Genomic DNA, 15,968 nt, shown 5'->3' with positions numbered 1-15,968 from the left:
TCTCTAACTGTTCAGAAGCCTTTGTGGAAAAGCTGGAGACAGACATAAACAAAAAAAACATAATACATAAACAAAAAAATAAAAAAAAAAAAAAAAAGAAAAAAAAAAGAAAAAAAACAAAGCATGTCTTGGGGTGTCTAGTGGCTCAGAACCTCCCGGGGCTCAGAGGGTGTAGTATGAGCTGAGCTGGAGCTTTTTAATGCCATGACTGTGGGGGTCTCTCTCACAAACCTGCCATTTCTGACTGCAACATAATCCGGGAGTCAGCCCTCACAGAGCAAACCAAGAACTGTGAAAGTTCTGTGTGTGTCCCCTCGCTGGGAGCTTCTGGGTTCTGTGTGTGTCCCCTCGCTGGGAGCTTCTGGATTTTTTCCTGTGATTCATAGAAACTGGAGGAAACCTTCCCAATTAAGAATGGAACTAGGGGGGCTGGAGAAATGGCTCAGTGGTTAAGAGCACCTACTGCTCTTCCGAAGGTCCTGAGTTCAAATCCCAGCAACCACATGGTGGCTTATAACCATCCGTAAGGAGATCTGACGCCCTCTTCTGGTGCATCTGAAGACAGCTACAGTGTACTTGATATAGTAATAAATAAAATCTTTAGGCCAGAGCAAGCAGGGCCAGAGTGAGAAGAGGTCCTGAGTTCAATTCCCAGCAACTACATGATGGCTTACAACCATCTGTACAGCTATAGTGTACTCTTATACATAAAATAATAAATAAATCTTAAAAAAAAAAAAAAAAAAAAAGGATGGAACTAGGCATGGGTGGTGACGTCTTTAATCCAAGAAGAGACAGAAGCAGTCAGATCTCTGTGAGTTCAAGGCCAGCCTGGTCTACATAGTGAGCTCCAGGACAGCCAGGGCTACATAATGAGATCCTGTCTCAAAAAGGGGGGTGGAGGGCGGAGGGTCCCAGAGACTCTAGCAATGAAGAGCTTAGTTAAGCCACCATGATATGCCAGAACTCTTTACCTCAGCCAGAAAGCTTTCCACAGAGACTGAAGCCTTGGGAGATGGATAGGCCAGAGGCTATTTCTTGACTCAGCCAGCGCCCCTGCGATCCTGGAGCCTTGTCCTGATTACTGCCTTTCTTGCTGTTTGTTTTTACCGCTTGACAGTGGCCGGGTCGCAAAGGAAGTAATGGAGTCAAGTGCCAAGATCAAACGGGAGCCGCCAGAAATACACAGGTAGGTAGGCTGTCTGTCGGGCACTTCCCAACCCACTCCAACTCAGATCCCAGAAGCTCGAAAGAGCCAGCAAGTCAAGCCCCATGAAGCTTCTGGCCTAACAGAGGAGGCGCTCAAAAGAGCCAGCAAGTCAAGCCCCATGAAGCTTCTGGCCTAACAGAGGAGGCAGAGGGCGGACACGTGAAGGGACGGGGCTCAGCTCAGACTCAGGAGCCGCATACAACCCGTAACAGCACAAGGAAAGACAAGGCACACCAGACAGTGCATCTGAGCCGAACTGCAGGTCTAAAGATGTGGCAAACTGAAGACACTTGTGTTCATTACAGAAAGCCTCAAATGACCTCAAGACCCATGCCATGTGTGTCTATAAATCATGCATTTCTAGAAGCCTGCCTCCCCCAAGCCTGGTAGACTCACACAGACTGGCTGAGAAATCTACAATTTGCCCAATTCAGCCTTCAACACAGCCTTCCCTAAGCAGCCTACGGGAACTAGGGAAAATGCCAGTACCATTTTCAGACATTTTAGGAGCTTGTCTCATTCTAGGGTTCTATTCCCTGCCAGTCCTGTCTGACCCCCAAGACGCACTGCAGAAAGGCTGGGTGTCCAGTGAAAGGAAGAGGGAATCTAACACAGAATCTCTGAGACTCAGGGGCCAACGGTTAAGAGAATTTGTTAAATATCTAGGCACCCCTATCTATGCACTGAGTGTTCTCTATCCGTTTCATCTCAGAGCAGGGATGGTCCCTAGCCGCAGCTGTCCTTCTATAACCCATGGCCCACGACTGAGCAGTGTCCCCAGGACACGAAGAAGAGCTGTGCACATCTCTATCATGGAAGGTGAGTGTGCGCTTCTGGAAATGACGCCGGTGTCTGCGCACCGTAAGGAGGCTAAGTCCCTCCACAGGAACTGTATTAGCTATTTTCTGCTGCGGTGATACAATTCCAGGACCAAGACAATGTACATAGCAAAGTTTATTTTGAGCCAGGCACAGGCCTTTAATCCCAGTACTTGGAGGCTGAGGCATACAGATCTCTGAGTTCAAGGCCAGCCTGGTCTACAGAGTGACTTCCAGGACATCAAGAGTTACACGGAGAAACCCTGTCTTGAAAACACAAAGTGTATCATGGCAGAGAGAGGCAGGGCAGCAAGTAGCTGGCTTAGCAGTGGAACAGGAAGCTGAGCATTAACATCTTCAAACAAGCACAAGGTAGAGAGCTTGAAGTGGGGTGAAGCTCTAAAATCTCAGATCCCACCCCAAGTGGCATACTTCCTCCAGATCCTAAACCACCTCAACGCCACCAACTGGGCACCAAGTGTTCAAACACCCAAGATTATGGGAGACATTCTCGCTCAAACCAGAGACTTGAAAAAAGCCTATTTGCTTTAGAGATAACAACAGTCTCTTGGGCAAGAGCCCAGTGGGAGGTAGAAGATTCTATATAAAGGTGGGGACACAGCAGAGTGTTCAGTCCCTAGCGATCAGTACTCAGGAGGCAGAGGAAGCTGAGGCAGGAGGATGCCCCTGAGTTAAAGGTTAGCATAAAGTACATAGCAAGACCTCATCTGACACACAGAGCTGCTCAGGTAAGAATGAGTATCATCCTGTGAGGGGGTCTCTGGTTCGTTTTAAGTTTTAGGGTATGATGCATGAATCTAACCTGAATATTCACTTATGGCTGACACAGAACTCCGAGGAGAAACCTGGATAGGCGGCTCCCACCAAGGCCGGTGGTTGCTTCATTTGTAAACAGGAGCCCCTCTCTGCCCGCTCTGCAACTGGCAAGGACGCTCATGCACATGGAGGGCTTTTGTTTGGGTGAGGGTGGCAGTCCTCCCGCCTCAGCCTCCAAATCCTGGGATTATGAGTTCGAGGTACAGCACTTGAAAGAGAAGCCCTTCCGCCTGGCCCTTTGCAACTGTGGTGAAGTGATGGGCTGCCAATGAGCACAGCCGACTGTAGGGAGGAGCCGTGAGGGATGGAAGCAGAGCCTTCAAAAGGCACAAATGAAACCCCAAAGAACACGCTTTGGGCTGTGTGAAGTCAGCTCATTTGAGGGCACATCACAGAAGCCTTCTGATTTTTCTAGAAAAGCTTCATTTGCTTTCTAAAAATGGGGGGGGGGGATGCAAAAAATAAAATAAAATAAAACAACACAGCGATACAGTTTGAATAAAGCACACAATCCCCACAAACAGGAACACGTTAAAAACAAAGACTGTGGCTTCTTTTGCTCTAGTGTCTTGTTGCGGAGGCCCAGGACACTCGGGAGTATCAGTTTCCTTTACCCACTGTGTCTATGGAGGGACAGAATGTGGAGCTCGGCCAAGGGGGTTGTGGGGACAGTCGGACATGGACAGACACAGCTCATTCCTAGCCCTGGAGCCACTTCTAACTCAGTTCCTGTGACTTCAGTGCACACGGCCTAGATAAAGCCTGCCTGTGGCTTCACAGCCTACTTTCTGGGACAGTTGTAGTTGGTACATGTTCTTTCCCCTTCCCTCTGAGAGCCGGGGCCACGCGGGCCTCGGGGAATGAGCTGCAGGCTGGCAAGCATTGCTTTTTATGGATGTAAGCACTTCTAGCCTATCCCAGTCCCCTGATAAGGACGGCCTCCGCTCTCCACACTTCTCCCTCCTTGCAGCTCCTAGCCTGACATGCGGCTCTGCAGAGCCAGCACTCTGTCCAGGTGGAGGGCACTGCCAGGGGCTGCCAAGGCCTGGAACTGGTGAAGATTCTGTGTCTAGCTGGCTATTTCCTCTCCGTACCTCCTGGGCCTGGCAGTTTCCCTTGAAGAAGGAGCTGCCGTCCTGGCCTGCCATGGGAAAGAGTCTAATTAAGATTCAGACCAGAGTCCGTGTCCAGCTCCGGCTGACTAACCACTGCCTTCGGCCCCTAAGCGTCCGCATCCTGAGGATGGGACCCCGGCTTCAGTGTAGGGTCCTAACTGTCCCCCCTGGCCCACTGGGAGCCACTTCTGGACAGAGGCATCAGCTAGATCACCTCAAAGGTAAATACACCTGTGCCACTTTGCCCCAGCGCCCCGAGACTAATGGGTCTGAGGAAGGGCAGGGTGAATTGTGGTTCCTATAGCAGATGAATTTTCTGAAATATGAAAACTTGCAGAAAGTGGATATATCTGGACATCATTAAGAGAGGTAGACCCAGACTCAAGACCAGTACTACGTGTTTTCTCTCATGCAGGTACTACCTTTTAATCCCGATGTGTGTGAGGGTGGGTGTAGATCATAAAACCAGAAAGGAGACCGTGGGGTGATGAGGGGCTAGGAATGTCGCTCAGTTGGGAGAATGCATGGGTAACATGCATGAGGCTCTGAGTTTGATAAAGCTTGGTTGCATATATCTGTATCCCCAGCATTTGGTGGCGGTAGGAGGATCGGAGTTCAGAGTCATCTTTGACTACTCAGTGATTTAAAGCCAACGCAGGACTCAAGAGATGGCGCCTTTGAAAAACAAATGAGCCATTTTGAGAAAATAGAATACAGTGTGCTATGAAAGTGCACAAAAAGGTGCTGGGGTGGGACCGTTCAGGGAGCAGGAGACAGGGCGGGGGAAGGGCGACAGAAAGGGGGTACTGGGTTGGGGCAGTTCAGGGGAGCAGGGTGTGGGAGGGGAAGCAAAAGATTGTCCAGAAATGCCATAATGGAACCTAATCTTCCAAATGATAACTTACAAAACAAAACAACCCAAAGCCATGCATTTCATTTAAAATACAGGACAAACTGTTTAAAGTGGGATAATCAATACTAAAAGTCTACGGTGATATTTCTGGATAATTTAAGTATACATAACATTTTGAATGAGATACATTTCATATGCAACAAGAGATAAAAATCGATCCATAAAAAGGTTTTGAGATGGAAGGAGGGAGGAAGAAGGGAGAGGTGGAGAAATGGGGAGGGGTGCTGGCCACATTTTCTTGTTCAGGACTGGCGTGATACGGAATGGCCTTACAGCAGTCTTCTGTTGAGAGGACAGAACATTAACATGCTTGGTGAACAACTGTGGTGATCAGGCCTTCTACTAGAAATGCCTGTCCACCCATCCTCCTGTCCACTGAGCTCACGGACAGCTTAGTAGGTGCGTGGCTTCTGACTCGCTGTCCTGATGTCAGCCTCTCTCCTTCCTCAGCCAGCTTAGGGATTAATCACAAGCCAAGATATTTTGTACTGAAGTGGCTGCTGGCACCAAAGCTGGTCATACTTGGGAGATCTGGCTGTCACAGATGTCCTTGTGAGGGGGCACGCCTTTGAGAGGGTGTCATGTGCCCTCTAGAAGAACGGAAGTAGGGCAGAGGCCAGGATCAGGGCTTAAAGAGTTCTGTTTCATCAGTGACACAGAAAGCGTTCTTCCCACGCATGCCAGCGGCCACATCAGGAAGAGCATCAGGAAATACTGAGAAATCAAAGCATTCAGAGTTCTGGGGCAGCGGCTCTTAATCCCAAGTAACTTGGGTTCCTGGGTCCCAAGGGAGGGGCAGGCTGCAGACTTAATGTGCCCTGCATCCCATAGACCCCACTGTGAGTCACAGGCTTGGATTCCATCCACAGTTCTGCCTTCAACAACCTGAACATGACTTTTCTAACTATTCACCCCCTCCACTTTATGGAGTTGTTTTTGTTTTTCAAGACAGGGTTTCTCTGTGTAGTCCTGGCTGTCCTGGAACTCACTCTGTAGACCAGGCTGGCCTCAAACTCAGAAATCTGCCTGCCTCTGCCTCCCAAGTGCTAGGATTAAAGGCGTGCACCACCACTGCCCAGCTATGGCGTTGTTGAAAGACACAAATGAAAACTTTAAACATTTTTTTAAAAAATGTCCACTGGGTACTTCTTTTGCCCTGTTCTTGATATCTACATATGGAGTCCACAGCTATTGCTGCTGTACCATGGAGCATACACAGGCACCTCAGGAACTGAACAGACGCCGCTGGATAGGAAAGAATGTTGTGACCCGGAAAGCTAATTCCTGTGCTTTTCGCCTTTCCAGGCCTTGAGTCGCTACGAGACAGTGCCCATTCCACACCAGTGCGGTCCTCTTCCCATGGGGACACCTTCCTGCCTCACGTAAGAAGCAGCCGGGCAGACAGCAATGAACGTGTCGCTGTGATAGCGGATGAGGCCTACAGCCCCGCAGACAGTGTGCTGCCCACCCCTGTAGCCGAGCACAGCCTGGAGCTGATGCTGCTCTCCCGGCAGATCAACGGGGCCACGTGCAGCATCGAAGAGGAGAAGGAGTCGGAGGCCAGCACCCCGACTGCGACCGAGGCGGAGGCCCTGGGAGGAGAGCTGAGGGCCCTGTGTCAGGGGCGCGGCGGCGGGTCAGAGCAAGAACAGGTGAATAAGTTTGTTTTAAGTGTCCTCCGCTTGCTCCTTGTGACCATGGGACTCCTCTTTGTTTTGCTCCTCCTCCTAATCATCCTTACTGAGTCTGACCTTGACGTTGCTTTTTTCCGAGATATCCGCCAGACCCCTGAGTTTGAACAATTCCACTATCAATACTTTTGTCCCCTCAGGCGATGGTTTGCCTGCAAAATCCGCTCAGTGGTGAGCCTGCTCATTGACACCTGAGAAGGCATGACTCCGCCCAATAACTAGCCGGGTGGAGCAAGGAACCCTGCTACCCATTCCCAGCAATGGGACCCATCGCGGAACCATCGGCACACACATCGGCACACACACCAAGTCCTCTCATGACTCAAAGTCCACTGAGCCTAGCAGGGTTGTTTCCCAGCAGAAGAAAGGGATATAGGCTAATGCTCTGTAAACTGGGAACATTCAATTTCTTCAGAGGCTCTTCCGAGAAAGGCTCAGCAACTCAGATGTTTCTCATCCTCTTCAATATGCAGGATAATATTTGGGTTCGAACTTTTAGTTTTTCATAGATGTGTATTATTTTGAAAGTATCCAAATAAAAGTCATTTATTTTACTATACTGATGATGGCAGTAGTGTCGCCCAATAGATGGGACACTAGCTGAAGACTCAGACTGTTGTCCTCTGTACCCTGCAATTTTCTCACTAGTGTCAGTGGGTTCCGGGAGACCCAGCAGGGCAGGCCAGGGCTGTGGGCAGGCAGGAATGGTTTCCTCGACAGACAGAAAGGTTTAACAAAGTAAACGGTGTAGAATGATTCAATAGAGAGTTGCTTCTTACGATAGCCTGAGTTGGATTTTCTTTTCCTTTTGTTTTTTTCAAATCTGAGCAGAGTGTGCATCTGAAGGGGCCACAGCTACAACAGCGGCAGTGGAAGGGGTGGGGTAAGTCTATCCCCTTAGACCAGAGCGTAGTGGGCTCCTGAGTTTTACTTAATGTTCTGTTTTTCTTTCTGAAGAACCTCGAGACTTCTAGTGCTTCTGGGGTGTTAAAGTGGTGTCCGAGTGTGCACAGTTACCAGAGACCTGTGCTGAGTCACATGAGAGCCTGCAGAGCCGCAGGGTGCTTGTCTTGTACGGTGTGCCCCCTCCCACCCAACCCCCAAAAAGACTATTTCAAGCTATATTTTAACAGCAAAATGTTATTTTCCTATCTCTTCATATTTTGTTTTCACTTTATGAATTAAAAGATGCAAGAGAGACAGATCTGAGGAAGGCATCGGGAAGGAGCAGCGGCCTTGGAAGGGACCAGGAAACACTGAGCAGGATCTCTAAGCAATGCCTACAGGTGACAGAAATTGACCGTGACAGAGACCAGCACTTACTATAGGAATGCCACCCTTAGGGTCAACCCCTGCCCCTGGAAACAAGGTCAAAGAGAATTTAGCGTCATCCCTCATGGCAGCATACGTGTGTACACACACACACACACACACACACACACACACACACACGAGCAGCAGTCCCCAAGCCTCTACACTTCTTACCACCAATAACACAAATGAGCATGTTTTCATCTCAGGGAGACCGCTAAGTCATCTGAGGCCCAAGGACTCACGTAAAGGACAGTCAAGGGGCACATTCCTGGGACCAGAAAACAGTGGAGCAGAACAGCACCAAATGCGGAACAGATTGGGCTGTAGTATATTTGAGCTTCCCTTATTTTGTTGCCTGGGGTAGAACCATGACCACATTCAGAATATGACAGCCATTAAAAGCAACAACACCACCACCACCCAAAAACAAACAAATGGGGTTTTGAAGATGCTGGGAGGGCATTTACATAATTTTAAAGAAAGATGACATCCTTATCTAGACCAGAGGTCAATAAACCTCTTTTAATAAAATTTTGATTTTTGTGGACCATGCTCTGCCACCCTAGCACGCCTCTGATAGTGCATGCATAGAAGAACATGGCTTGCTCTGAGAAAACTTTATGAAAGCATAGGGCTGAAGATGTGTAGCTCAGAGGGTGCAGTATTTTTCTAACATGTATAAGGCCCTGGATTTGACTGGGAACAATACACAAGACCAGGTGTGGTAGCATATACCCGTGGTCCCAGCATGCAGTAGGGAGGCGTGATCAGAAGTTCAAGGCAGTCCTGTCACATAGTAAGTTAAGGCCAGTCTGGGATACTTGAGATGTCTCAGACCACCGGCTTCCCACTACTTAAAAACAAACCTAAAACTGCAATATGCTGAAAGACTGGTCCCCAGCAGTATGATGCAAACCCTGGTCTACACAGGGCCAGCTTCCATTGCTGTTTCGTGTAAGATACCCAGAACCATTTCCCAATGGGGGCTTGGCAGGGTGCTCCAACAACCAACCAGCAGTGATGTGTGTCATCTGATACCAAGATCAAGAAGTACTGCCACTGTGAACAGCAGTGACACTAAAAATGGGTCCAGGCCTATCCGATCATTTCCGTACCAGCAACAATTTGTGTGAGATCTAAAACATTTACCACATGACAAGACAAACTGAGGGGAATCCTAGTAAAGACCAGAGGTCACTTAAAAGCAATGAGCCACTGCCGCTTGTCAACTGCATAACCAAGGTGTGCTCAGCACAGGACTGACGGCAAAGGCTACTGGGAGACAGGACTGTGTGAACTGGGATTTCTATTCTTATGCAACATAGCAGATTGCCTTCTAGCGTGGTGCTCCTACCTCTGTCTGTAGAACACAGAGTCTGCAGTGAGTGGTGGTCTTGCCTCTGACCTTTCATAGCCTCGAGAGAGGCAGCCCGCCATTGCCTGGTGTGTTTCTTGTGTCTAGAGTCCTAACTGCGCTGCGATCCGTGCCATTTCCAACATCTGACCCAGAACCTTCAGGTCATTTTCTCCCTCAAGGCTTAGCCCAGAAAATAAGGACAGAAAAGGCTCCCTTCGATTTGGTTTCCAATAGTTTTCAATAGTTCAGTAGTAACAAACCCCCTTTACTGGTGACTAGTGTTTTTCATCATTTCCCCATCAGTTTTCAGTCTGGTTTTGTCGTGTTCTTTGTCTCTTTTTTCCTCTCAGAATTATTGATCTCACTGTAGAAAAGCAGATCTGCCTAGCATCATTGATCAGAGGAAATTCTTACTGAATAGTGGACTGCATCTTTAAGCAGTAGAGGATAAACTACCTACAAATGTGAATTTCTTAGTTTCATTTAAAAGTATACACCTGTTAACCTTTCGTGTGCCAAATCTTAGTTACGTTTTTCTTCAAAGCAATGTACTCTTTTCTACATATGTAGTATGTAGTTAGCATAAAATCATTGGTGCCATGAAGATTATTTTTAAATTCAATAAATATTTAAATACCATAAGAGAATGGGTCTTTTTTAAAAAAACGAAAACAAAAAATTTAAAAAACCTTGTAAGTGGTCTCACTTTATCAAGTTAACAATACACAGAGAGAAGGATGGCTCAGCACTTGGAGAGGACCCAGGTTCAGATCCCAGCACCCACATGGTAGCTTGCAACTGGCTAGGACTCACCTCCAGAGGATATGACACCCTCTGACTTCCTGGGCAACACACACACGCAGTGGACATAAATATAGTAAAAATAAAAATAAACTTTGTCAGCTATGAAATAGACCTACCATTTCTTTACAAATAGCCATGATTATTAAAGCTAAGCCTCTGACACAACTTTTTGTTTTTAGATGAGGTCTCACTGGCTGGCCTAGAATTCACTAGGTAGACCAAACTGCCCAAGTGATAGGATTAAAGTCACCACACTAAACTCTTAGATTTGTTTATAACCTTTGTGTTAATCTTATGTGTTATGAGTGTTGTGCTTGCATGTATGTTTGCATACCATGTATATGCAATACCTGCAGAGACCAGAAGGCGGCATTGCATCCCTGTGAACTGGAGTTGCACTGGGTTCTGAGCCACCATGTAGGTGCTGGGGATACAATTTGGGTCATTTGAAAAAGTAACTAGTGCTCTTAACTGCTGAGCCTCTAGATTTTTAATTATAAAGATTACTCAAAAGACATTATTTAAGGAAAATCCACATCACTTTATTTCTCTGACATATAACTGAGTATTCCCTTTTACAATCCAAACATACTGCTTAAGCTATTTACTTATAAATCCTTCAGTAGTAACTTTTGCATATAACAATGGAAAAATGTTGAATACACTGTGACACCAGGCCACCAATAAAGCAGAATATATATAAACATATATAGTATATACATATATGCATATGAAGCTAAGTTTTATTTTAAAGTACTCTAAAAAATAAAAATACCATAATTTTACTTTGTGTGCTTTATTAATCTGGGGAAAAGGGAAGGTGAGCCACACTGGCCTTGAATTTACTATTAGCTGAGGTGGCCTTGAACTCCTGGCTCTCCTGCTTCTACTTCTCAAGTGCTAGGGTAAAGTAAGAATTCTAGAATTTTGGTTTCTTTATAAAAGAACTATAAGAATATGTTGTTCTATCCCAGGTGTGGGATGTGGAGCTGCTCCAGACTGTCCACAGCAGCTAACTAGGATTTGCACTGTACTCTAGCAGAGCCATGGTTTTGCCAGCTACAGATAATTTCTGCGATTGCGTGTCATTTGGAATTCTGGGAACTTTTCAGAGGGTGTATAAATGTGAGGGTCCCAAGAAGGATTGTTAGTGGTTATTGGCTGCTGGGGGTGAAGGGAGGGGTGTTGGTTGGTTACTGTTTGTTAGCAGTCATGATCAAAGAAACAAAAGGGAAAAAAATTAGACTGGATAGAAGTGGCACCCAACACTGGGTCTCATTTTTTTTTTTTTAATTCCACCTTAGGACTGTAGCTGGTTTTTACCACTTTTTGCCACCCTTTATCCATGCAGCCTGCCCCCTCCCCAACTCCCTCCAACACTAGATAAGAGGAGGATGGAGGTAGAAGGGGAAAAAAATAGGGGGAGGGGAGATCCTTGAATCTAATTTCTTTCCTTTTGCTTCTTTTTTGAGCACAACTAACAAATCATAGCCAATCCCCCTGAATGACCAACAGCCACCCCATCCAGTCTACCGGGGGCTCTAGCATTTATATAACCTCTGAAAAGTTCCCAGAATTCCAAATGTCACGCATTTGCAGAAACTATCTGCAGCTGGTACAACCACACCCCTGCTACAGCACGGGCAAATCACAGTCACCTGCCATGAACAATATGAAGCAGCCCTATATTGTGGGATTAAAACAAAAACAGTCTTATATTTCTGTGTTTTTAAATAAATTTTCATGTGAAAAGCTACAAAGCCCTCGTCTGGAGCCTCGTCTATACAGCTATTCACTAGAAAACAGGATAATGGTACAAGGTCGAACAGTGCTGTCCTGGCCCATTTCAGGAGCTGCCCAGAGGCAGGGGACAGAGCAAGCTCCAAGCAGACCCGAGTCAAAGAAGCCAACTGTTCTCCAGTGAGTATCATGGGATTTCAAGCAAAACCGAGCTGAGACACAAGGACCCCAAAAAGTTCTTAGCTTACAAAACTAAGTTCTGGCTGGGCCTGGTAGTACACACGTATGTATAGTCCTAGCACTTGGAAAAGTGAGGCAGAAGGACTAAGTTCAAAGCTAACCTGGGCTACATAGCAAGATCCAGTCTCAAGAACGAAGCAAAATTTAAGTTTCAAAGGTGGGGTATGAGTCAATTGTAGAATACTTGTCTAGCATGTGACAGTCTCTGGGATTCAATAATGTTTCATAATTAGACTTAGATGACCTTTCAGGACCTAGTCCAGTGTTGAGAAATAATTATTCACCCCAAGCTAAATAAATCACAGATCTATAGATTACCATTGCATCAAAATGGTTTCATTCTGTCACAAAAGATTAATAATGACCACTGAAAGCTTTATAATTTCTTAGAATTTTTGCAAAATACAGCCTAATTAAAAGTGTTCAAAGATGCCAAGTGCACTGGAACATGTCTGAGATCTTAGCACCCAGGAGGTCGGGGCAGGAGGCTCATGAGGTCTAAGTCATCCTTGGCTACAGAGTCTGAGGCTAGCCTGTGCTACACAAAATCCTGTCTCAAAACAATCAAAAAGTACGTGAAAGCACCCATTTCTGCTCCAGGTCTCTCCCTCATCCTCTAGAAATGGCCCTCAAGTTCCTCCCTTGCTAACATTACATTCTTTGTGGAGCTCTCACTGAGAAAGCAAGGTTATATTTACTAAATATACACATGACCAAACAGATGCACTAAACTGAGTCTTTAGGTTCCCTAGCCACAGAACAATTTGAACAATTTGTTAAACCTATTCAATAATTTAGGTTTCTTGATGCATAAAAACATGTAACTTGCCACTGGAATTACCTCCAGCCAGAATATATCGTGTAGGATGCACAGCACTGAGGGAACACACAGATACAAGACATTCTCCCCAAAGAGAATGTACATTCTTTCCCGACTCATGGAAGACTTCCACCCGTCGTGGGTGGTCCATGCTACCAACTATGAAGCAATCTTCTTGTTTAGGGTCCCACACAGCCTGGAACCTCATTAGCCACCTCCCAGTGATAGTGTTGTGCCTAGTAGGGAAAAAAAAAAAAAAAAAAAAAACAGTGTGTTTACTTTTTTTGTTGTTGTTGTTGTTTTTATTTTCTTTATTTACATTACAAATGCTATCCCGAAAGTTCCCTATACCCCCCCACACACACCCTGCTCCCCTACCCACCCACTCCCACTACTTTTCCCTGGCCGTCCCCTGTGCTGGGTCATATAAAATCAGCTCCTTGGGTACTTTCTCTAGCTCCTCCATTGGGGACCCTGTGTTCCATCCAATAGCTGGCTGTGAGCATCCACTTTGGTGTTTGCCAGGGACTGGCATAGCCTCACAAGAGGCCGCCATATCAGGGTCCCTTCAGCAGAATCTTGCTGGCATGTGCATTAGTATCTAGGTTTGGTGGCTGATGATGGGATGGATTCCCNGATGGGGTAGTCTCTGGATAGTCCATCCTTTCATCTGTGTTAAATAACAAAGCAGCACAGAGAGGAGATTCAAAGCAAACCCAGTGTAGAAATAACTCTGGATGCCTGCTGTATCTTTCAGCCTATGGCAATGGCACCTTTTTCTGGGCCTGGAGAGATGGCTCAGTAGCCAAGAACACCTACTGGTTTGGTTCTCAGGACCCATATGATGGCTCACAACCATCCCTAACTTCAGCTCCATGGGATCAAATGCCCTCTTCTGACCTCAGCAGGCATCAGGCATGCCCATGGTACACACAGGCAAAAGATTCACACATGTAAATAAGCCTTAAGATTCTTGTAAACAAGAGACACCCCCCATGCCCACCCCATCCCCCTTTTTTTGGCTACCAGGATCTTATGTAGTCCAAGCTGACCTTTAACTCACTATGTAACAAAATGACCTTAAACTTCTGATCCCCCTGCCTCCACCTCCCAGGTAAGGAGATTATAGGCATATACCACACTGGGAATCAAACCAAATCAAAGCCAGCGGCTCCTGCTTATCAGGCAAGTGCTCTACCTACTGAGCCACATCACCATCCCTAAAATAGTGCCTTTCCTATTCACTGTTCTATACACAAAGAATTTTAAGAACATACTGTGAACAATTATATACCAACAAACTGAATAACCTAGAAGAGGAGGACTAACCCCTAGGAACACAACATGCCGAGACTGACCTTAAAGAATTAAAAAATATTAATTCATTGATAACTAGTTAAGAGGACTCAAACACATATACACAAGGAGAGTGGAGGCAGAGAGAGAGATTTAAGAATAAGTTTCCATAATATTAGTTTTTCTTTTTCTGTTTGAGACAGGATTTCACTCTGTAGCCTGAAAATTGCCACGTAGCTCAGTCTCACTCCAACTGTAGCAATCTGCCCCCCTCAACCTCCCAATGCTAAAACTACCTGGGCTGCACCTCCACACTCAGCTTCCTTAGTGAACAGACACAAGTACCTTCAACCTGGGGGAGCTCACTTGGTAGAGTGCTTATGTATCATACACAAAGCCCCGGGTTTCATCTCCTGCACCTCATAAACTAGGCATGGTTGACACACAACTGAGAAGGTAGAGGCAGGAAGATTGAGAGTTCAAGGTTATCCTTAGGTACAAAGCAAGTTCCAGGCCAACCTAGGATAAAGAGATCCTTCCTCAAAAAACAAACAAACAAAAAAAAAATCAAAAAAATATTACCAAACCAAATTCACAGCATTCTAAAGAACTATACACTGTGTTCAAGTAGAGACAAGACTGGCCCAACATAACAACAGAACCAGTGTAATACACCACGCTAAATTAACAAAGTGAAGGACAGGTTCGTGATCATCACAATTGATGCTGAAGTGAATCTGACAAAATTTGACATCCTTTCATGATGCAGTCACTCAACAAACTGGGAGCAGAGAGAGACAATCCCAATACAATGAAGACCACATGTGAGAAGCTTACAAGGCATCAGACTGATGACGACCAAAACCTTCCCCTCTGGGGTCAGAATAGGGTAATAATGTCCTCTCACCACTTATACCGAACTTGCCATCAGCTATCAAAGCCTGATCATTTAAACAGGGAAGTAGGAGGGAAGGAGGGAGGGAGGAGGGAAGAAGGGGAAAGAAAACTGTGGATGATTTGATCATATTCATAAGAATAAAAAGATAAAAGATTTCACATATTAAAACTACTCAACTCGGGAGGCAGAGGCAAGCGGATTTCTGAGTTCGAGGCCAGCCTGGTCTACAAAGTGAGTTCCAGGACAGCCAGAGCTATACAGAGAAACCCTGTCTTGAAAAACAAAAATAAACAAACAAAAAAAACCCCTACTCAACCAGGTAGTGGTGGTGCGCACCTTTAATCCTAGCAGTTGGGAGGTGGAGGTGGAAGAGGAGGCAGAGGCAGGCAGATTTCTGAGTTCAAGGCTAGACTGGTCTACAGAGTGAGTTCCAGGATACCCAAAAGCTACAGGGAACCTTGTCTCAAAAAGCCAAAAGTTAAAACAAAAACAAAACCCAAAATCTATTTAATACATAATTTCAAGCAAAGTTACAAGATATATAGAGGCTGGGAAGATGGACCAGTTGATAGTTTTTGCCACATAAGAGAACGTAAGAACCTGAGTTCAATCCCAAGAACCTACTTTAAAAACTGGTCATGGTAGCATGGGCACACTTGTAATCTCAGTGCTATAGGAGATGGACACAGGGACCCTTGCAGCTCACTGGCCAGCCAGCCTAGCTGAGACTGTGAGCCCCAGGTGTCACTCAGAGAGCTGTCTCAAAAATTAAAGTGGCAGCTCCTGTAGAAAAACGTCTAGAATCGTTCTTGGGTTTCAGACAGACAGACACACACACACACACACACACTCGTACAGAGTTTTTAAATGTAGGATATAAATATCAACAAACATAAAAAACATATATATATATAT

General features: G+C 45.9%; 2 protein-coding genes across 5 annotated transcripts in view; one reads left to right on the top strand and one right to left on the bottom strand.

The window, feature by feature from the left end:
- The window catches only part of Frmd5 (FERM domain containing 5), a 262,448-nt gene extending 254,135 nt beyond the window's left edge, over positions 1 to 8,313 (top strand). For 2 of the 4 annotated variants that reach the window (XM_021191990.2, XM_029535891.1), the window contains 4 exons: positions 1,121 to 1,189; positions 1,923 to 2,029; positions 6,199 to 6,545; positions 6,725 to 8,313. In XM_021191990.2, the coding sequence (XP_021047649.1) occupies positions 1,121 to 1,189; positions 1,923 to 2,029; positions 6,199 to 6,545; positions 6,725 to 6,772 (571 nt within the window). In that variant the 3' untranslated portion in view covers positions 6,773 to 8,313. Of the gene's footprint in view, positions 1 to 1,120; positions 1,190 to 1,922; positions 2,030 to 6,198 lie in introns of all 4 variants that reach the window. The other 2 variants (XM_021191988.2, XM_029535890.1) reach the window with 1 other exon arrangement.
- Positions 8,314 to 10,579: 2,266 nt separating this feature from the next.
- Wdr76 (WD repeat domain 76) overlaps positions 10,580 to 15,968 on the bottom strand; it is a 38,145-nt gene continuing 32,756 nt past the window's right edge. Inside the window, exon 13 of the mRNA XM_021191983.2 lies at positions 10,580 to 13,095. Coding sequence (XP_021047642.1) covers positions 12,834 to 13,095 — 262 coding nt within the window. The 3' untranslated portion in view covers positions 10,580 to 12,833. The remainder of the gene's footprint in view (positions 13,096 to 15,968) is intronic.

Source organism: Mus pahari, chromosome 3 (assembly GCF_900095145.1).
Source record: "Mus pahari chromosome 3, PAHARI_EIJ_v1.1, whole genome shotgun sequence".
NCBI classification, from domain to species: domain Eukaryota; kingdom Metazoa; phylum Chordata; class Mammalia; order Rodentia; family Muridae; genus Mus; species Mus pahari.
Note: the sequence above shows the minus strand (reverse complement) of the source record. Positions and strands in the feature narration are given on the sequence as shown.